This window comes from Anser brachyrhynchus (genome assembly GCF_964034855.1).
Source record: "Anser brachyrhynchus genome assembly, chromosome: 4".
NCBI classification, from domain to species: domain Eukaryota; kingdom Metazoa; phylum Chordata; class Aves; order Anseriformes; family Anatidae; genus Anser; species Anser brachyrhynchus.
The window spans coordinates 67,604,004-67,626,136 of NC_137698.1; the positions used below are offsets into that span (position 1 = coordinate 67,604,004).

The 22,133-nt window shown below is 37.3% G+C and overlaps 1 protein-coding gene across 12 annotated transcripts in view; it reads left to right on the plus strand.

Annotated features, from left to right (window-relative positions):
- SORCS2 (sortilin related VPS10 domain containing receptor 2) overlaps positions 1 to 22,133 on the plus strand; it is a 553,956-nt gene that overhangs the window by 414,018 nt on the left and 117,805 nt on the right. For all 12 annotated transcript variants that reach the window (XM_080592004.1, XM_080592009.1, XM_080592010.1 and 9 more), the window contains one exon: positions 20,746 to 20,910. In XM_080592004.1, coding sequence (XP_080448130.1) covers positions 20,746 to 20,910 — 165 coding nt within the window. The remainder of the gene's footprint in view (positions 1 to 20,745; positions 20,911 to 22,133) is intronic.

The following is a 22,133-nucleotide window of genomic DNA, read 5'->3' on the forward strand; positions in this document are numbered from 1 at the left end:
ACTTTCTTAAAGGGCTTTTCTGTCTTTCTCGTTCGTTATCTTTTTTTAATGAAGCCTTTCACAATTGACATTTCCCTAACAAAAGGTAACACAGGTCATTCTATTAAACAGAATATTCTTCCATCAGTGACATCGCAGCTATAATCTGATATCAGAAACTATTATTTCCTGTTCATCTAATGGAAATTCGAACTGTTACTTCTGAGAATAGCGTGGTTTTCTAGAGTGGTATCTCCATACCTCAGGTGACTGGTATTGATGGCATATGTTGAGAACTGGTAGCAGGTATTTATTTGCCATAAATATTAAAAACTAAAATGAACAACAAAAAAACCCACTCTATTTATATGTGAAACTAAGAAATGTGTGGTATTAAGTTCTTGAGTGAAACTGAAAATGCATTGCATTAATTCCCAGCTCTACGAGACTTCATATTTACAGAATCCTTTTGGGAGCGGATTTGGGGGATGGTGGGGGAGGAGAGAAAGGATCAAAATTGCTTACTGCTTATCATGAAGATCAGACTTTCAAGAGCTTATAATACTGAGTTCTGACATAACTGGAAAATATCCTCATGGGGTTGCAATAACAGTTGCTGTATGCATATCGTTTTTGAAGACTAGGTCTTCATTTAGAAAAAAGAATCATTGAATCATTAAGGCTGGAAAAGACCTCCAAGATCATCTACTCCAACCATCCCCCCCCCCCCCCCCCCCAATATCACCCACTAAACCATGACCCTAAGCACTAAGTCCAACCTTTCCTTAAACACCCTCAGGGACAGTGACTTCACCACCTCCCTGAGCAACCCTTTCCAATGTCTAACCACTCTTTCTGAGAAGTAATTTCTCCTGATATTTTTTTTTTTGGTTTGGTGGTTTTTGTTTTCCTTCCTTCCTTCCTTTTTTCCTGGAGAGTGATGATATTTTTCCCTTGTCCTTACTTTGTTCTGTTATTTACATTATAAATGAAGCTCAGGATATCTCTCTCCTTCTCTGTGCTCACAGTTCTGTTCTGCTGTGGTTGGTACAGAGTCAAATATGTATTCGGAAGTCCTTCATATCCATCTGTTATATTTTATTCTTTTGGGGCATGATCACACTGCTTTTCACTGTTGAAGATGACTGAGAGGAAGGCCAATACATATGCCAGGCAAGTTACGAGGAGCAGGAGTGTTTGATTTTCTCCTAACAGGGAAGGATAAATTGGGTTGAAAAAAAGGAAAAATTTCCCTTCAGTTGAAATCAGGAGTGGTGCAGGAGCAGGGAGAGAAAGGAAAAGCAGGAGCAGAAAGCTGTGGGTGCTAGAGATTGCTTTTGACAAGTGATTCAGAAAGTAACTGTCATGTCAATAATTCAGCTAAGTCGAACCGAGCCACCTACAGTGCTGCTGCTTGTTGGAAGTTGAGATATGCGTTAATTCAGCATGTTTAGTGAAAATAAATAAATAACTGTGTCTGACTGGCAGGGAGCTGGGTTGAGCCACTAATGAAATAGAAAAAGGGTTGCCCCTGTAAAATGGAAAGAGTTCTGTAATTAAACAAAACAGGGAAATAAGGAGGAGGAAGAAGTACGCACGTAGTTGTTCTCAGGTAAGACTGCGATTCTGCTTGTATCTGTATTTGTTACTGGGGAAAAAAAAAAAGAAAAAAGGAAAATAAAGATCCTGTTTGAAAATCATTGTCCCGTTTCCTTGTGAAGAAATGAGTTTTGAGAGATTCTTGTGCTTAGAAAAGCAAGGATGATTCATCCATCCATCTATCCACATGGGGAGCCTGTCTTTGTTCAGTCCTTGGCAGGTTTAGAGTTTCACTTACTGACTTTTTGGGGCAAAAAGGAAGGGCAAAAAGGAGGGAGTGGATGTTTGTTAATGTTGATTTTTTGCTCTGTAGTGAATTACTTCTTACAGCTTTTGACTTGACGGGAGTTAGCTTTTGCATAGTGGAATTGTTTATGCATCTAGTAGTAATTGTGAAGAAAAATCTTTTCTATTACTGGCAGGTTTTTTTTATTATTATTACTATTTTATATTTGTCTTGAGATGATAAAGAAAATCATTTTGGTAGTCCAGTATGAAGATAAATTTTGATTTTCCAATCATTCTGTAAGTACAGTTGTTTATGACTTGGGAGAAGCTGGCTATGTGGAGTGGATAATTATGATATCCCTAGTGATTACTTGGAAGGCAGCAGGAGTGGTAAGGTTTTCTGGGATTTTTGTCCAGATGAATTGTACAAAAACCACTCAGGGATGTAATATTTCTCAAACGACAAAATACTGTTCTTTGAAGGTTCTCAGAATTACTCTAGTAAATGTATTTTCTATGTAGGTAAAAGCTAAATAACTTACATCTTAGAATGATTTGCAGCGCTGTATTTCTCTGCCATATTTTGCTGCCATGGTATATATTCCCCCCTGAGTAAGAACACATTAATACTGCTTTGAAGTAAGAATCATATTTGATTTTCCCTCATTTTAGCCATTTATCTTTTTATAAGATGACCATTTCAAGGTGGGAAGGCTGTGGTACACACTTAATGCTTTCCAATTGCTCAATTCAGAATTGAGTTTCAGTCCAGACCTCAGGAAAAGTGCACTGGCTCTTAGAACAGCCCACTGTGGTTGCCTCCCAGGTGCTTCGTGAGAGAAGTATCCCAGATTCAGGCACATGTGACCATTTGCTTCAACAGGACCTGCTCTGGCTTAACCTCTCTGTTCAGCCTACTTCACAATCTCAGAAGCTGTTAATTAGCCTTGTTGGCTAATTATTTAGTGGGTAGATTAGTCTGAGGATATTGTGATTTTAATGCATGATTCAGTACTATACAGTAGATTTGTTTCATTTTGCCTCTAGCACATGCAAGAAGCCCACTCTGCTCTGTGAAATTTAGCAATGGGATCCACTGGGATTCCAGAGATCCATCAAGCCAATGTCACTTGACTGAACTGTGGGAAAAGTAGATGTATATTTTGAAGGAATCCATAGAGCACAATGATGATACATCAGGATGAAAATCAGGGATTGAGGTAGACAAAGTAAATATTCTGATAATTCAGCAGAGTGTACAAAATCACGTATTTGTTTATTTGTTATTGAAATCTGTAGATATTGAAGTTCTGTGTTACTGTATTACTCACTAGCCTAATGGATAAAGCTTGTGTCTGCAGGATACAAAACTTTCTTGGGATTTGGTCTGAAGGAAGGTTTAAGAATTGTCCACAAACTCTGTGCCTTCTACAAGGGGCACTCTTGATCTTGTATTCTTCAGAGTGCAGAAATATGTATATTGATGAGTGGGTCATCTTTTAGTGAAACTTCTGATAGAGGCTGTGCACAAGTGCCTTGTTGAAAAGTATTTTTAAGGTTTTCTTTGTGATCAGGATGTATTGATCCATTTATTCAAATTAGCTGTTTCAGAACTTAGCATCCAGAAACACTGCTAACTCACAGTGCTAATGAAATGATGTTTTTTCTTCTGAGGCAAAGTATTATTTATACTTACCTGTATGGAGCATGATTTGACATGAAATGACTTATGATTCCTTTTTACTGAGTAATTTAAGTACAGTCCATTCAGAATTCATAACATAAATGTGATTCTGCTTTTTCCTCAGATCTAAAAACAGACAGCTAGCTAACTTCAGATGAGAAATGGGAAAAAACAATGAACTACTAGTACAAGTGTTAACTCGTTACATTGAATTCACCACCTCTTAATAATATGAAAGCCACAGAAATGAAGCTAAGGATAATCTTGCAAATACTGGTGTTCTTTAGAGGATAATATAGCTCTACAGCCTGAACTCTTACACCTCTGAAAAGTAAGACACTTATCACAAATTGTTTTACTTTAGCAGCTGGCCATGGAACATGATTGCACAGCCTCCTATTATGGAAGAAAGGCTTACCTATTTCAGTAAAACATATCATAAGTTAAAATGAAGAAAAACTATATAGAACCCTACCTCCGGTATCTTAACTCTGTTTTTTTGAAAGGTCACAATAGATCTTGACTTCATAGATCTAGCCACAATTTTTACATTGGTAGATGTGACTGAAGTAGATTTTATGTCAAGGAATTTTATTATGCAGAATAGAGATTCATATCTGTTTGAGTTTCAGCAAATTTATGCTTGGCTATGTCATTTCTAGAGGGAACTATGAGGTTGGATGAGTGGAGGTGACACTTGGAAAAACTGCTCTTGAGACTTCATAATGACATTACAGAAGATGTTTGTTTTTCTTCATCGTAGTGTTGGTTTTCTTGTTCAGTGGCTACTTTTTTGACCTACATTATGCACATTACAATGATAATTTTACATTAAATGGTTAAAATGCCAGCATGAAAAACAAAATAAATTATCAGGGGGAAACCTGTGTGCTTTTATGGAGAAGTGTAAGCCAGGGTATTCTGAAGTACTTGGAACAGAGGACAGTTTAAGTCATATTTCAATGCCATCATCTTTGTCCTACAGAGCACATAGGTATTATCTCCATTAAGTTGATGTGCATCCAAAAGCACAGAGAGGTAAAGTAAACACTTATTTTATAGTCTTATAGTAAGTTGCTGAGAAAATCTCAAATACAGCATGGGATCCTGACTCCCGAATGCCTGTTTTGACTGCCTGCACAACACAGTCACGTCCTTGTTGGGATCCAAGAGTCATCTTCTGGTCAATCCTATGACTATCCTCCATATTGATGATTTAAACAATATACCAGTCTGTGACTGGGGCAGGCATTTTGCCGTTCCTTTTCCAGAGGGTAACCTTCAGCAAAGAGGTTATACACAACCAATCTCAAAATACAGCACAGTTGGCATAGCTTTAGTATCTTGTGTTGAGGGCGAAGGCTTTATAAGCATGTAATTTTATTACAAACCTCCTGCTGGAAGAAAAAAAAAAAAAAAAAAAGGCTGTGTGCTTTTTGCAGCCATGATCTACATTTGTGTAGTGCAGTGTGCTTTGGGAAACAGTTACTGTACCTTGTCAGCTTGCGTTATGTTACAGTATTCACAGAAAATTGTTTTGCTACCACCACTCTGGTGCAAAAAAAAAAAAATACTCTCCAATGAATTAAACCCATTGAAAGCATTTATCTTCCTTACGTTTAACAAAGTGGGTATGGATTAATAAAGGTCACAGCTGATTATTTTGCCTAAAAATACAGTAGCTGGATTTGGAGAATAGATACAAACATTACAGTGCATTCCCCAGTTCTCAAGGCAAGCATAGACAAAATACTGACAAAACCAAGCCATTCTTCATTATATGATAATTTAGAGTATTGCATGATCACCCATTGCTATTGTGCTACATAATGGAAACTACAGAACACCAAATGCTTTCCTGTGGGGCTCAGATCTGATAGAGATACAGGTCAGCATATAAATCACTGTAACTGCAGCTTTTGATGAAGACACTTATATGAGCGTTTCTTGTTTAAATTGCCTATAACCTGCACTGCTCGTTCTCCTTTCCCTTCAGTGATAGGTGGTCAACTTGTAGTTTCATTTAGAAAAGAATAATGGGGAGAAATCAAAAGATGGACCTGGGGGTTGAAGGAACAAAAGACTTAAATTCCAGTCCTGAGCATGGAAAATTTTGGATACTAACGATAATACAAACTTGAAATGCATATTGTAATGTGATCTGTATCCCATGAACGTTTCCAATGCCTTGCAGACATGTAAAAACAGAAATGATCTATGTTTCTTAGGTTATTATATGGACATATTGGTAGGCTGCAAAATTTAGCTGATTGTTTTCTGTCTTTCTGAGAAATATCTCAACATAAGGCATATATTCCACCCCCCCCCCAGTGAGATTAAGGAGTTATATTACTGTAGAATTAGTTCTAGCTGGAAACCAGATCTGCACTATATTGAGCTATGTGGCCTCAGTTCATTGAAAAGTGAATAGGTATAGATACCATACTCCATAAGAAAATTTGTGGCCTAAATGTAAGTTCATAAAGTACTCTCCTCCAAACAGAGACAAACTATAAAAATATTCGTTAAGTGTAAATATGAATGTGGATAAGAAAAAAAGTCAGCAATTATTTTGTTTTAGAAAAATTTTAGCATAGTATTACAGGTGCTGTTACTGGTTGGATTTTTGTAAATCACCTGTGCTGATGACCTGTGCCCAGTTCAGCAGAGGAACCTGAGCCCTTGATATCATGGAGACAGTGTGCGATGACAACCAGATGAGTGGGACTTACTTAAGTCTCGACAGATTGAGTCTGTTGGTTTTGGGAGTTTGCAGGGATTTGCCATTCCACACAACTGATATGCCCCATGCAAAAAAAAAAAAAAAAAAAAAAAAAAAGTCAACTTCTTGTTTCATCCTGTTTAAACTAGCTGTTGGCAATCTGACATTTCTTAGTCAGAGCTTGTATTCCAGGTGATGAACAGTTCAGCTTCTCACTGGCTTGCAGCGATTACAATCAGTTAGCATGGTGCCATGACAGGTTGTTCAGGCATGAACCTGCGTTGTTCTGTTTTACTCTTCCTTGCTGGCTGCAGCAATTTTAACAGACTGAATCACAACAACCCTTTCATTAACACCCACTGCTCCCCACAAAACTTGTTCGTGATTGTTTACAAACTCACATTCATAGCTCCAGGATACTGAAAACTTCCCAGTGATAAACCTTGAAAAAGATGCTCAGAATATGAAGCCTAGCAGACTCAGGCTGCTCTGTAGGCATAGATTAAACATCTCTGAAATTTGTGGAAAGCATGAAAGGTGATGATGCAGTTGGGAATTTCTGGTGCTTAACATTTTGCAAATCACACCTCTAGTATATGAGCAGTAGTAGTAACAATGAATGAAATTAATGGAGTTGCTTTCTGATTACGGTGGTGGAAATGAGAGCAGTGTGTAGCTCATTTGAATTAATTTGCCATAAATATTTGATGTCTCCCTAAAAATCACTAAGTTCTCGTCTAGGGGTTAAAAACAGAAAAAAGAATTGAGTTCTAAAATTGCTCAGCAGCTCTCAGCACTCGGTGTGACCAGTCTGGTTTTTGCAGCTGTATTTATTTACTTTTATCATGGTTGCACCTACAAGCAAAGGTGTGATTGAGCTTGGCACTGTCCAGATGTGAAAGAGAGAGACAGTCTTGCCCTGGGCAACTTGTAATCAAGCTGACTGAGGAGCATAGACGTGCTGAAGCTTTTTGAAAACTTAGCTAGGACTATAGGCATGCTGACCGTGTTTTAGATGGTGGAATCGTATTGCTGCTTTGTTTATGAATTTTAACTTGTGCTATTTCTGCATCCCCAAACACCACCTTGATTTATGTAGCTGCAACTGACAGAAATGTTAGTTATTACTTTCAGAAACATTTTGATTTAGGATCCTTTGGTTCTGTATAAACATGCAATATTGTTTAGTAATCAAAAGAAATTATTTCACAGACCAGAAAGGTCTGTATGGAGGCAATTTGGGAAGACTAGCCATCCACCTGGGCAATCTTTCTTCTTGAACGAGACTGAGACTTCTTTTTTCTCTTGGGATTGAGCTTTTTTGGTCAATGTAGCATCTTTGATGTCTTTTATGTCTCATAGGCCCTTTTGTTTTCAGTAACAGTAAATGAGTTATAGCCTATTCCTCTACTTTTTTCTTGCCTGCTTATTAATTCTCTCAAAGAAATGCCTAGGAGCAAGCTGATGAAGTGAGGTAGATTTGAACAGGAGACACTGTCAAAGAAGAGAGTAAATAACCTTTTTTTTTCTTTCTTTTTTTTTTTTCTGCCTGTCACTGAACTGTTTAACTTGCAATAAATTATCAAGAACTGTTAGTAAATTAGTATGCCACCTGGGACAGGCTGTTGATTATTGTGTGATTTTTTTTTTTTTGGTTTACTTCTCTGGAATGGGCTGCAGTCTCAGATGAGTGCTTCTTTCAGGAAACTCGCTTGTATAAATGACAAAAGGCCATTTTTCCTGGATATAGATTATACTAAGAGTTTTTAATTAACTTTTAATTATGTGAAAGAAGCTCTTCATAACTTCTAATGCTTCTTGTTTTATGGCTCATCCTTTTTGGCTAACTCACACCGCCCAGCCTCTACCCAGTAAGATGCGTTATATTACAGAGTGATGGTGCTTACAACTTTTTAGGAACATTACTTCAAATGCAATTGATATAAAAGACCATAAATCTTCTGGTGCTTTTAATCAGTGGCTAACTGTGGTCCCGGGCAGCAATGGACGAAAACATAGGAGATGGACAAGGTGTCCCAAAAAGATATATTGGAAAGATTTATAAGCTTAAGAAAACACAAGAACAAAAAGCAAATTTTGAAACAAATCTAAAGACCAGAAAATATTATTTGAATGCATTCTAGAATACAGTTGAGCAAATAAACATTCTGGGCAGCTAAACCACCATAACTGCCCTCTCACTCCCCCTCCTCAAAAGAACAGGGCAGGGAGAAGAAAGTATGCTGGAAAGAAAAAGAAGGCTCACAGGTTATATTATATTATATTATTATATTATATATAATATAATATATATATCTATAATATTATATAATATTATATATATTATCATAGGGATAATTTAGTTAAAGGAAACAGGAAGAGAGGAGGAAAAAAATAAAAATTAAAGGCCATGCAAAAGCACAGAGAGAAGGAAAAAAAATAATCTCTAATTCCCATCAATGAATGATGTTTGGCAATGTCCTGGGAAGCAGGGCCTCAATACCCGTATCAGTTGCTTGGGAGGACAGATGTCTTCATAAGGAGAGCCCCCCCCTCCTTCCCCTTTCCCACCTCTTATTGGTGAGCGTGATACCATACGGTACGGAATATCCCTTTGGTTGGTTTAGGTCAGCTGCCCTGGTGATGTCCCCTCTCCACTTCTGGCTTTGGGGGCTTGGAGGGAGTCTTGGTGCTGTGCCAGCACTGCTCAGCAGTAGACAAAACATTGGTGTGATACCAAAGCTGTTCTAGCTGCAAGTGCAGAGCACAGCACTGTATGGGCTGCTGCAGGGAAAGTTAACTCCAACCCAGCCAGACCCAGTACACATTCCTAATTATTATAATTGACACTAGAAGATCAAGGGTGGAGAGTCATCCTTCTAATTTAGGAATTTTGACAGAGATCCTACCTCATCATATGTTGACGCTTGGCCTAAGGGGCAATTGACCTCACTTTACCTGGGAATCTAGCTTTCACCAACAAGATGAATAGCAATTGTTAGGTGGCTCCAACTACTCACGTTTTTTCAGGATGGCACTTTCAGAGTCATCTGCTGTGGAAAAGACAAACAAACAAACGAAAACCCTGGGGGAAAAAAAAATCCTGTATATGGGATGTAAGAAGTCCAGCAGTTGTACAAACAGGGGACTGGCTAGAAAACAGCTTTGCTGAAAAGATCTGGTGGGTCCTCGTCGAACTGCCAAGGGCAGAGCAATGTGCCTTTTCAGCAAGGAAAGCCAACTACGTATTTTGGAAAGAATGTAGCGAGCAGGTCCAGGGAAGTAATCCTTCCCCTCTGCTTGGCAGTTTTTGAGCCTGCATCTGGAACAGCTCATCCAGTTTTAGGCTCCCCAGGACAAGAGAGGCATTGACATAGCAGGAGCTCAGCGGAGGACATGCTGGGCTTGCTCAGCCTGAAGAAGACTCAGGGGAGATCTTATTGATGTCTAAAACCAGGTGTATCCGAAGCTGAAGAGTTTTCTTAGAGACATGGACTGGAAGAAGAGGCAGCAACACAAACTGGAACATGGGAAACTCTAACGGCTTACAGGGAAAAACATTTTTATGTTGAGGACAAGCACTGAAACAGGCTGTCCAGACTGTGGGATCTCCATCCTTAGAGATACTCAGGACTCAAGGGAATATAGTCTTGAAATGTCTACTCTACCTGGCCTTTCCTGGAGAAGGAGGTTGAGCTAGATGACTCCTGGAAGTCCCTTCCTACCTACATGTTTCAGTTATTCGCTATTCTTTGAACATTCTAGGATTTATCCACACAGCCTGTCCATTAGCACAACAGGGGATCCAAGGAGCACAGGCAAAGGAGAGGGGGGAAAAAAAAGAGAGCTGAACTTCTAACCCAGAAGTAAGAGCATGTTCATTTGAAAGGAAAGAAAGAAAAAGATTGTAAAAACAAGCAACTTCCAAGTCAAAGAACTATATTCTTATGCAACACCTGGGCAGTATCCATCAGTGTTTATCAAACATTGGAACTGCATCTGCCAGAACAAGAGCTAATTACCAACTGAGATTAATTGTTTTCATCTTTTCTGTTTAACCCAGGTTATTTAAGACTGCCTGTTCAGATCCAAAGGCACCCAGGTCTGTGTTTTGTTTGCTGTGTTTGTACATGCCAGCTGACCTGCAGATTTAATCAAAAGCATGCACATCTGCACAGCTGAGATTAGAAATCAGTTCTGGAGCAGTGAGGTGTTCTTCCCTCATGAAAGTTAACTCTAAGATACCAAGACCACTGAAAACATCAGTATGGTGTGGTGTTAATGTACAGTAAATGAGTGAAATTTATTATTCAGTCATTGAAAATGGTTCTTTAAAATTTTGAAGTTACATTAAAATAGCTAACATTTTCACAAGTCAGAATAGCTCCTAGTACTAATATGAACTTTTTGTGACTAATGTTTGTTTCATTAAAAACATGGGGGTGGGGGGTTGCTTTTTTATTTACTCTTATAATTCTTTTTGTTTTTGGATGGCTGCTTCCAGTAGCCCCATATATACTTCCAATATGCCCAAAACAGTAAAATGACTCGTGGTATCGGGTACTTGCTGCTAATGAAATCAAAATATGAACAATATGGAGATTTTGAGGAGAATGGCAGAGATTTTTTTATCCTTTCTTTGTTGAATTGTTAATGCATCCTCTTCAGTGTTTTGTTCTCCCATTCTTGAATTTCACTCTTTCTGGGATTCTTCCATTTCCATTTTAATGCCAACTGTATGCACATACATAATTTTATTCCCATCCTGTTGGTATTGATGTAAAAGTTAGAGAAACTGTGATGTATGTAATGCTTCATATGAAATTCACATTATAGCCTCAAATACTAAAACAAAATTTTCCTAAGTGCCAGGTTGGTGGTAAGACCAAAGACTTTTGGATTCTGCTTTAGATGGTGTCAATGCCGGGGTCTGCATTACAGACAGTTTGTGAAGTTCCCGCTGACTCTGAGAACAGAATTGGTACCCCAATATTAACCTCAGCCTGAGATTTTTAGAGCTCTGTGTAGCTTTTATTTAGACAAAAAAAAAATAAATTTGTAGCACTTCAATTTGCTTTTTCAGTAGCAGCTATAATTTATATCTGAATCTCTTTAGCAATATTCTTGCCAGGACAGGAAGCTCCTGAAATCTTCCTACCTGCCTTCTGTGTCTGTAAACTCACTGCCAGGGTCCAAGCTCTCCGATTTCGAAATTGCAGTAAAATAAGATTATGCTCCCCCCCACCCCCGTAAATAAATAAATAAAAATGAAGCAGCCCAGTATAAATTACAAACTTTTCATGAGGATTAAATGTTAGTAAAAGTGAGAGAAAGAGGATTAGTAGAAATGCTTTATACTTGTGCATTCATCTTATATACTTTCCTACTTCTGAACTTCTCATTAAAATGTTCTAATAAGAGTCAAAATAATGTGTTTGGGAACAAACACAGAAACTATATACCTTGGCACCAAAGTTTACAAATCTAGCACATGAGCAAAAGAACATTTCTTGTATTTCTGTCTTGGTTCTGCTGATGTGTGACCCCTTCTCTCTAAAACGTATGAGAATAGGTGGAGAATTGCCTACGCTTTATGAATCGCAACATTTGACTGGGAAGATACCAAGAGTCATGTTTCTGCAATGACAGATGAGTGCTCTAACAACTGGTGCACAAAGTCAGTGTCTCTGTCCCAGCAAATACTTTCTATTTATGTGCGTAAGGTGGAACAGACCCAGAAAAAACATCCCCTGCCCCTATTGCCCCCACTGGCCTTCTGAATCATGCTGGTAAATTTGTTGTTGTAAGATTTCAGCAAAACACGTCAGTTATGACAAAATGATGCTTTTCAATAAATAAATAAATAAAATCATATTTTAAAAGCTCCAATCAACACCTACCCTAAGTACACCTGGAAAAAACTAGCACTGTGAGTGCCAGATATGTGCTTTTTCTAAAACCCTACCTCAATATAAAATGGGTATTTTACAAAAATCTAAACCCTGATGGAGAGAGGTTTATTATCTATAGTGCTGCTAGAATCAGGCACAGCAGTACTGTATGCTTCTGAATATAAAAGCTCCATTCTTCAGTGAAGTCCTTTTTCTGTTAATGAGATTCACCCTAATGGGACCAAAAATTACTCTAAAAGACATTTCCTTTCTGCTTTTCAAGGGCTTTTTTCCAGTCCATTTGGACTGGATATCAAAGATAAGGGGAAATATTTCAATAGCAAGAGATTTTATAATTAAGCTTTGTAGTCCACATAATGGAGATATAGCCAAATTCAAGTGAAAAATAATTACTGTTTTTGCAGCGCTTGCTTCTGCTGCTCTGCCTCCCTTTCTTCTCCCCCTTCCGTTTTCCTCTTCAAAACCACATTATCGGCTGTGGCTTATGTACAAAAGACTTGCTCGATGCAGCTCTTTCCCCAAGGTTTCCTATTTTCCCCGTAGTTTAGAAGAGAAGAGCTGCTCAATTTTTAACTACGCCCAGACCTCCATTAAGGAGAGCACCTTCAGTTCTTTAAAGGAAGCAGGTGCTTCTTTAAGGGTAAGGACTTTAATAACTCACTTTGTAGTGCCAGCTGTCTCTTTAGATATGGGAACAGACAAGTTCAAAATATGGTGTGAGACTTTGTAGATGATGCTAGGATGGGCACAGTGTTTCCCTTTTTCCAGTCTTCAGGAACCTTTCCCAACCACTAGAACCTTTCATAACTCTCAGTGAATTCAGCCAGCTGCTTCAACAAGTTTGGGTGAATCCCATCTGGTTGCATGAACCTTCGCATGGGTAGAAATTGTATATACAGATATATCCAGTTTTGGAATATGCTGCATATTCTTTATGAATTCCAGTACAGTCAGTGAATACGTTGATCTCCATGAGACCTGCTTTATAGCATCAGCAGAGAAAGGAATGGAGGTGCTGGAAGTTGATGCTTGAATTGTAGTTAGGAATATCGTGGGAACATTATTACATGGCCATTGCAAGAACTCCAGGAATCCGTTGAGGCTTTAGGACTGGAGGGGACAATTTGGGCACACCTGATTTTTAGTGTGAAGAAATAGTTTTACCTTTAGACAATACGGTGGGTCTTGATCAATGCCATAAAACTGATATTTTTAACCACCATAACTGCTTTCCTTCATGTTTTTTCTCTATCTGCTAATTACTATCCATGTAATTTCTCTTCAAAGTTAGTGCAGTTTTTCATCCGAACAAATTAACGGTTGGAGGCTGGGAACTATTTGACCTGTCTCTTCATTAAATTAGATCAACACATATATGCAGTCATTTTTTGTGCATCCAATATACTGTTTGGGAAACATTGTTCTACATTTATGCTCTATGATGTCTTCAGGCAGAATATATTTACAGGTTTATTGGAGGTCTGCAAAATATTTCTTGAATTAGATTAGTTAGCGAATGCCCAAACTAAAAAAGATCAGTGTGTCTGTTCTGTCTGGAAATAATAACGTTTGTGGAGATGGTGAGAAACAACAAAACTTGCCCATTTCTGCTGTGCTATCCAACTCCCTTTTTTTTTCTCCAAGTCATACAAAATGCCCTTATTTTATCAGCACTATAAAACCTGGTTAGAGAACATTCTCCTGCTGTGACAAGAACTGGCCGTATGCCTCCCCCAGTGCTATTTCCCACTCAAACTGCTGATTTAGAGCATACTGAAAGACTGATTTTGTTCCTGGTGTACTAGAGTACATTATTTTAAATGAAACCATATGAATATGTGAAGATATCAATATGATAATCATCTCTCAAAACATCTTAAGACAAGATTGTGTTATTTTAAGGTATAGAAAGTTGTAAGTGGTACATTAAATGATCTCTTTTGCTTGAGAATTAGCAATAGCCAGGCTAACATTGGACCTTCCAGGAAGACTAAAAGACTCTTCAGTTTTCAGTTTAATCCAAACAGTAGCATAAAGAAATGCAAAGTGAAATATGCAGAGACAAAACAAAACAAAACAAAAAGGTACAAGTAACAATATCAAAACAATATCAAGATTTGCTATTAAAAAAAGAACTATCTATAAAGACATTGAGTACTCTTTCTCCCTGTGCTGTAGCCTTTGACATATTCACCTCCCTGTCTCAGTATACTGCAGGAATGCCAACTTTGCGTAATCCAACTTTGCTTAATATGTGTTGATTACTGTAGAATCTTTGGTCCGGTGGCATCAGTTACTGCTCTGAAATGTTTTTGAACAAAGCATTCCTCATGAAAATTTGGTTTGCCACTCTAGTTGAGTTGCAATGTGTTACAGGTGGGTGAAATTTGCTCCCACAGAGGGAGAGGTAATGTCTCAACTTGCTTATCCTACCCAACACTTCTCTAAATAGGAAAACTAAAGAATGGAGCTGCAGTTAGCATTCCCCAGAGATTGACTCAGCGTAGTCAGCATCTTTGAGGTGTTCAGTTATAGAGATCAGGAGGATTTAAATATATACAAATTGCCAACAAGTGCAACAGGGGAAGATTTTCAGGCTGGTCATCAACATCAATCAGAACTTTTGTAGCTGTTTATCTGTGGGCATTCATTAGAATTATATGTAGCCAGCCTTCAACTTGCTGCCCATATAGCGAAAGCCCTAGAGAAAAGGTAACTCTTTCAAAACTGTTTCCTCTTACTAGCAGATTATGTAATTTCAGTCTTGCCTAGTTGCAGTTTAAGCTATTTGTTTTCCATCACATTGCTATGATAACATTTTTCTGTTTAGATACCGATTCTGATGTTCATTCCCTCCTCCATGTTTCACGTGTAACCAGCTACTCCAGTTTGTAACCAGCTTGTCTGAAGATCCCAAATTCTTTATATTTGCTCTACATCCTAACGTGCCTAACATATTGTTGGTACTAGATTAATAATATTACAGCTTCAGTTGTGATTCTCCAAATGATTAATGAGCTGACTACAACACAAGGGAGATGAAACTGTACTACACGCTTTCCATTAGCCCCACCAGGATTGTTTTGTATAACCTTTGATTGTGTCCTGAGATTATATGATCAGTGGAGCAGATATTTCTCGGGAGTCCTCCCTAACATTCCCACTTTCCATTCCCTAATGGCAGTTTTCGTAGAAACTAGTTGCTGTTTTGAAATGCATATCTGTGAGAGTTGGAGAAGACTCTTCAAAAGAAAGAAAATATGAATTCTCAAAGTTGTTAATGTTTACTATGTAAAGTAATATTTTGGGATGTATGTATATTCATGTTACGTACCTATGAATGTGCATTTATGCAATTTAGTTGCACAAAAGCTGGATTTCTAGCTCTTCTCAATTTTCAATGATTCATTTGTGATTATATTCACTAATAATTATAAAATTTGTGAGGAGTGATTTTGGTTGCAACTTCAAGGAAATATCTACAAGATTAAACTGCTAGCTGGAAGGCATTTTATTTTACTCTCTGCTTGGAATTACCCTGGTTCGATTCTTTAGATATTGTTTTTACCACTGTGAGAGTAACGGAACTATATTTCACTCTGCAGCTTTGCCACTCTTGAGTTATCAGGTCTTTCATACCATCCAAGATAAAAATCATAACCCTTGGCAGTCTGCATTCTGTTTTATGAATGCTGTCTGAGAAGCAACATCTCATTTACAATTGTGACCAGGAGCTAGAGTAATTTCTGTATCAGCCAGGCACATCTAATAACACATAAATAATGTAAACTGTAAGTGCAAGAAAAATAGATGACTTAGTTACTTAATCTCAAAAAATGTTGAGGGTGTGATTGCAGTGCTGTGAAGCTATATGAATATTGCCCTGAGATAGCTTCAACATTCATGCAGACGTGCAGTTTTATGTGGTGGTATTGGTAGGATTTCAGGGTTGTCTTGTGCCCAGCAGCCTTGAGTCCCGTTCACTTAACAGCCTTCATCTGGGCATTCTTACACATTACACATTCTTAATGGAAGTTAATTGACCTTAGTGGGGATGGCTCATAAGTTTAAAATTATTTCTGCCATTAAGGTTTTTGCTGGAGTGAGTCCAGCACTCCTTAGGATTGAATGCCCATAGCCAAGTCCTCTATGTCTACTGGAGGGCCTGGAGAGGTGTAGATGCTTCCTGGGCATGCTTGACTACTCTTGTATGGCTACTGTGTACTCTTAAATGAAGAGTTTATGCATTTCAATACCTTACTCAGCCCAAAGTAGATTTCTTTTTTCCAAGTACTACTTAGAGTGCTCAGGACTATGGGGTGTCCTGATTTCTGACCATATACAGGCTTATATAGTTTTAAAAAAGTGTGTGTTATCTCGCTCACCACTCACTGCAGAACTCTACTGGAGCAAGTCAGATGCTGCAAGTCTAGAAATTTCTTCATGATGGACATTTTGACTTTTTTTCCCATTTTTTTTTAAATACTAGAGAAAAGGAACGGAAATAAAAGCTAGAATTATAATTAAGATCAGTTGCTGAAGCTGAAAGAGACAGCACAATTGTAATTTGTTAGAAGATTGCCTTGTTTTAGAGAAAGTGCTGATTAAGATCAAATTTATCTTGAGTTTACATTTTGATTGGACCTAGGCTGAGGGGAGGTGGTTATATTTCAGACACAGTGCAAATGATGCATGTTAATATCCTGTGTTTATTGCCACTTGAAATTACAGCATAGCTTTGAATTGCTGCCAAATCTACAGTTGAGACTCCCTGGTAATCACTATGATTATTTCAAGTCTTCATGGTAATAGTGGGAAGAAGAAGTATGATACCCAAGCTACAGTAGCCTTTTCTGTCAGTGTCTTTTTATCCTTGAGTGCTCAGATTGTGATTCCACCCAGTAGAGGGAGCAGACAGACATATATGTTGACCAATCAATCCTGAAAGAGAGATTAAATAAAAATGGCTTTAATCACATTATTTTCAGATTTATTTGGCTTTTATATTTCTTCCTGCTTCAGTATGTTTTTCCTGAAACAAGAAAAAGCATGGCTTTCCTTAATTTTTGGGATGTTTTAATTCATATATTGACTTGGTTAACTATTTTTCTTTTTTTTATAAGAAATATTTTTTGCACTCCTCCCTGTTGATCTATAGCATCCTCTTTTATTCACTGCTTGATAATCCATGGGTTATGTTCTCACCTTGAAATATTGTACTTACACTCAACTATTGGAAGTTGTAGATTTATATCTGATCTAAATATATACACGTTTATTATTGTGGTCTGTTTAACTGATGGGAAATTAAGAAGTGAGATTAGGGATAAATGGCATAATATTAAGCTCAATTTCATTAAAAAAAAAGAAACACAAGAGTTTGACAGGAAAGAGAAATGCCATGTTAAAAAAAAAAAAAGTTGTTTAAAAGAAGCTTAAGTGAGGTTTAGATGTGATTAAAATCTGTTCTGGTTTTTGGATACTAAATTATTCAAGCAAATAGCTGTTTATTCTGAGTTAAAACCCTCAGCACTTCTAGTCAGCTCTCTCCAGATAGTATGTCCCAGTTGCATCCCTTCATCAGTTGCTAGCAGGAAGGTTTGGGTATTTCTTGCACTTACAAAGTAAATAAAACGTTATGGAAAGCATTTAATGTGGGTACAATATTTGCTCTGGAATATTTTCCTCAATAAGTAGTGCTAGCCAGCAGGCAAGTCTGAGCACCCAGTGCGTTAGCTGTGGGGAGTAAATCTGTATGCTTGGCACAAAATCATCAGTGTAAACTATGGAAATGTAAATCAGAACACTGAGTGAAATTCAAAAATATTTCATTAAATGAACTGTGATACATGTGTAGGTAAGGGTATAGTAAGGGACTCTGCCATGTACGCTTAAATGTCTACAATCTTTAGGCTATATTTTTTCTCACAGATTTAACTCTGAAAGATGCATAATATTTTTTTAAGGACACCATTAGCTATTCTCACAGTGTGCTTGCATTTCATTATATCTGACATTTTTCCTCAGACTTCAATTTCTAGAATGATGTTCTTTGAAAGTTGCTTTCTTGGTCCTCGTTATGGATGAGAAACAGACATATCTATACTCAATGTTCATCAACTGTGACAGCCACTCCCAGATTTATAAAATTATTTCCTTTATTATTTTCAAACCAATCTTTGGGTATGTTTTTGATCATAAGATTTACTGGGCCAAAAAAGGAAAGCAGGTCAGTAACACTGTAGTCACTCTACACTGTAGTCTCTGGTTATTATTCTCTTTAGGTGCAATTTATACCTTTTCTGGGGTGTATGCTATAGTGATTTGTCTTAGTTGTATATGTTGTTAAAGACATAAACAGGAGAAAATGAAGATAATGACATTTATGGAAATTATTTGGACTAGCAGACATTATACAAAGGAATTAAACTTTCTATATCGAATTAGTCCCATACTGCATCTAGTGATGCAACATGGAAGAAACTGTACTCGCTGCAAGCTATGCATGAGTCTCAGGACCAGTCTTATTCACCATCCACACGTTAACAAGCTTCAGCAGGATTTGTGGAACTGTTATTGCAGCCTTCCCTGGGGAGTTTGCTTGACCCTTTTACACAGAACTGTGTGGTGTTTGTTTTTTTTTTTTGTCATCTGGTAAGAAACCAGTGGGATTGAGCATTAGGTAGCTCAGGCAGCATGCTGACAGTTTGAATTCTTTTATTTCCAAGAAAAATTAGATGTTTTGAGCCTGAGTTGCAGTTGGCAGTATAGCAAGGAAAGTACAAGTCTCCACACTGGGCATAAATTCTTCTCTGCACTTTGTGATGCATGCAAAGGTGCAGGGAAGCACATTATAGACACATTCAACTTTAGTCTGATGTCATGCCCTCTGCAGAAAACTGCTGAATGAACATGTTACAAGAATCTTTAAATGCAGTATATACTAATAAATTAAACAGATACTGTTTGAAGAGTTTACCAAGGATAAAGGAAGCCATTACATGCAGTAGGAATAAGAGATGGCTCTTGTGAAAATATCATTTATAAAGGCCTTACAATAAAAATGACATATTTTCATATTCTTGGGTAAAATTATAATTCAAAATATGGAAAATCATGGGAAGGTTACGGGCTATTATCGTGCTCCTCTGACTGACCTAGTCACACAGCTAATCACTGTAGTTTTGGCTTTAGCATTGGCGTTAGCATGGGGTTTCAGAGATGTACCATGGATCCTGAAGTATGTGTAAGTTTCTAGTTCAGCAATTTATTTCAATACGTGATATATGAAAGCTATGCAGAAATTTGTGAAACTGTGTATGTGTTTCAAGTACAAGCGCACACACATCCTTCAGTATTCAGTTTTACCCCCAAGTAGTGGTATAGCAGTAAAAGCCCCAACCATTTGCCGTATCTGTGCGATTCATTAGAGATTTCAATTTTTTGAACTTCAGCTTCACCCTAAAAAGATGACTACATAAGACTTGTGCTGTTTTTTTCTAGTGTATTTACTTCTCTATATTCATATTATTGTAATCCTGTTTGCATAACTGGTTGCCATTTAGCTCTGTTAGCAAGTTGCAGTCACTATATAGCAACGATCAGGATTCTGTGACAATTGCTGAATATTTTAAATATATTTTGATTCTAGGATTATTACTTTTTTATTTTTTTCAAAGGGTGAGCTAAATAGAGCCCAGCTGGCCTTTTGAAAATCCATGATTTGTTTGTTGGCTGTCAGTTAGTAAGGGCACCTTTTCATTTGCAAATGGGGTCCATTTGGTCTGGAGAGACAGTAAAAATGGATCTTCGCATTGGCATTTTTTAGAACCATGCTGTAACACACTGAGCAACTACAAAAGGTGAAGAAGTTAAAAAGAATGCAATTTTGATTAAATTATATGAGGAGAATTTCCTGGTTTCTCAAAGCCTGACACAAATTTCATGCAAGAAAACAGCTCAAATTATTACTATGTTTGAAGTAAGGTATTATCTGAACATGCGAAGGAAATGCAAATAATTGATTGGCTTATATTTCTGCACGGAAGCGAATTTCCCTTTTATCCAAAACGTGGAGGAGAAAGCAGGAGGAGAATGGTGAAGCAATGGAAATATGTTATAAAGTAGTTCTTTCTTGTGGTGATTCTTATATAACTATAGTGGAGATTATTTTTATGTTTAGTATTTATAAAGGTAGCCTCACTAGATAAAGTGATGTATTTATATGGGCATATTAAGATAAGTCCTTACGAGTATTAAGTCCTTATGATTATTAGATCCTTTTTGATTAGTCTCGAGTTTTTCTCTTGTAGCTTCATGAACCTTGCATGAGAACCAAAATCTAAGGCAGTCATTTTGAGCAGAGATGAGAATTGTGATCAGTTTGGTGTGATTTGCAAGAGAAACTATAGAGTTTAAGATTCACAGATTAGGTCAGCAAAGATTAATAGCATCTTGCTGTCCCTACATCTTAAGATGCCTTTGAGTTTCTTTTCCGTAGGATTTTGATAGATAAGGTGTGTACAAATTCTGACATTTATGGAACAAAAATAAGGCTTTGTTTTCTGTTTTAGAGAAAACAATCTTCTGAGTGAATGCTTGTTGTCATTTTTGTCTTTTAGATCATTCTTGTAAGCTCTTCGCATAATGACCGTGACCAAAGCCTTTTCATAAGCACGGATGAAGGAGCTACTTTCCAGAAACAACCTATTACTTTTTTTGTGGAAACTCTCCTTTTTCACCCAAAAGAAGAAGACAAAGTGCTTGCTTACACAAAGGAAGGCAAGGTAAAGTATGAAGATATCGCATTTGTTTGAAATTTAGGAACTAAATTTCAAGGAATTCACTAAGTATTTAAGGAGATATAAAACTGTTGTCATACGTCATCGAGCACTGGGTTTTATGAAATACCAGGTGTTCAAGAGGAAACCATATTCAGTTTTCGAGAAGCCTATTTGAATATTTATTTCATTGATGTCCAAATCTTTGCTTTACGGTAACTTCAATCCTTTTTGGTTGATATGGATATTGGTAGTATTTATCCTCCTGAAGTGGAGTTGAGTACTACCTCTGAAATGTGCTCCTCCCTAGAAACCAAACGTAAGCAATTGCTCTTTAATTCATAATGTAGTAGAAAGCTAATAAAGCTGAAATACTGCCTTCAAAGGCTTTTCATGGGACGTAAAGTAAAATAAAATAAACTGTTCAGTCATAAAGCAGAAGAGGATTTTGGTAATCACTGAATCTATAGAAACAGATTTCTGTCAGCAGTATATTAATTCTCTCACTCATGATATAATACATTGAGATTCAATCATTGTATTATATAAATTTCGACCATCTTTAAGATTTTTTTCTGATTAAATTATAAAGTCATCTCTCTGGATGGGTTAGGCTAAACACAAACAAGTGAGCAGACAATCTGTAAGTGTGTCATTCATCTCTTTTTCATAATGCCCAAACTGCAACTTTAGTCACTGTGATTCTGGTCCTGATAGTGGTCTTGCCTGTCTTCCATTGTTACTCCTGTTTTAAAATGGAATTAGACAAACACTAGTCCAAAAATGGACCCTTGTAAGAGATCACAGGAGGTGAGAGTAGTCAGACTAAGTTGCTAATGCTGCAGCCAAATACTACGCTGATTTCAGTTATGTTACATCAACTCATCCTTTGGGATATTTTCCATAATATATAATTTAATAGCCGATCCCAAAACAATTTGTGTTTACAGGCATTTTCAAATAAGGATGGAAGCATAATAAAAAAAACGTAGCAAGCCAAACTCAGTCTTAAATTACACAGAGTATTTTACTTACTAGTTTCAATTTCAACTCCTAACACAATTAACTGTTACAAATGTGGTGAATACATGTTATGTGAACAAATGCTTCAGGGAAGCCTTAAGTTATGAAAAACCTATGTTATGAAAAGTGCTGTTCTCAGTTTGACTTTTGTTTCTGATGATAGATATAATCCCCAATTTTATTATAGTTAGGAGATCAAATGGCTC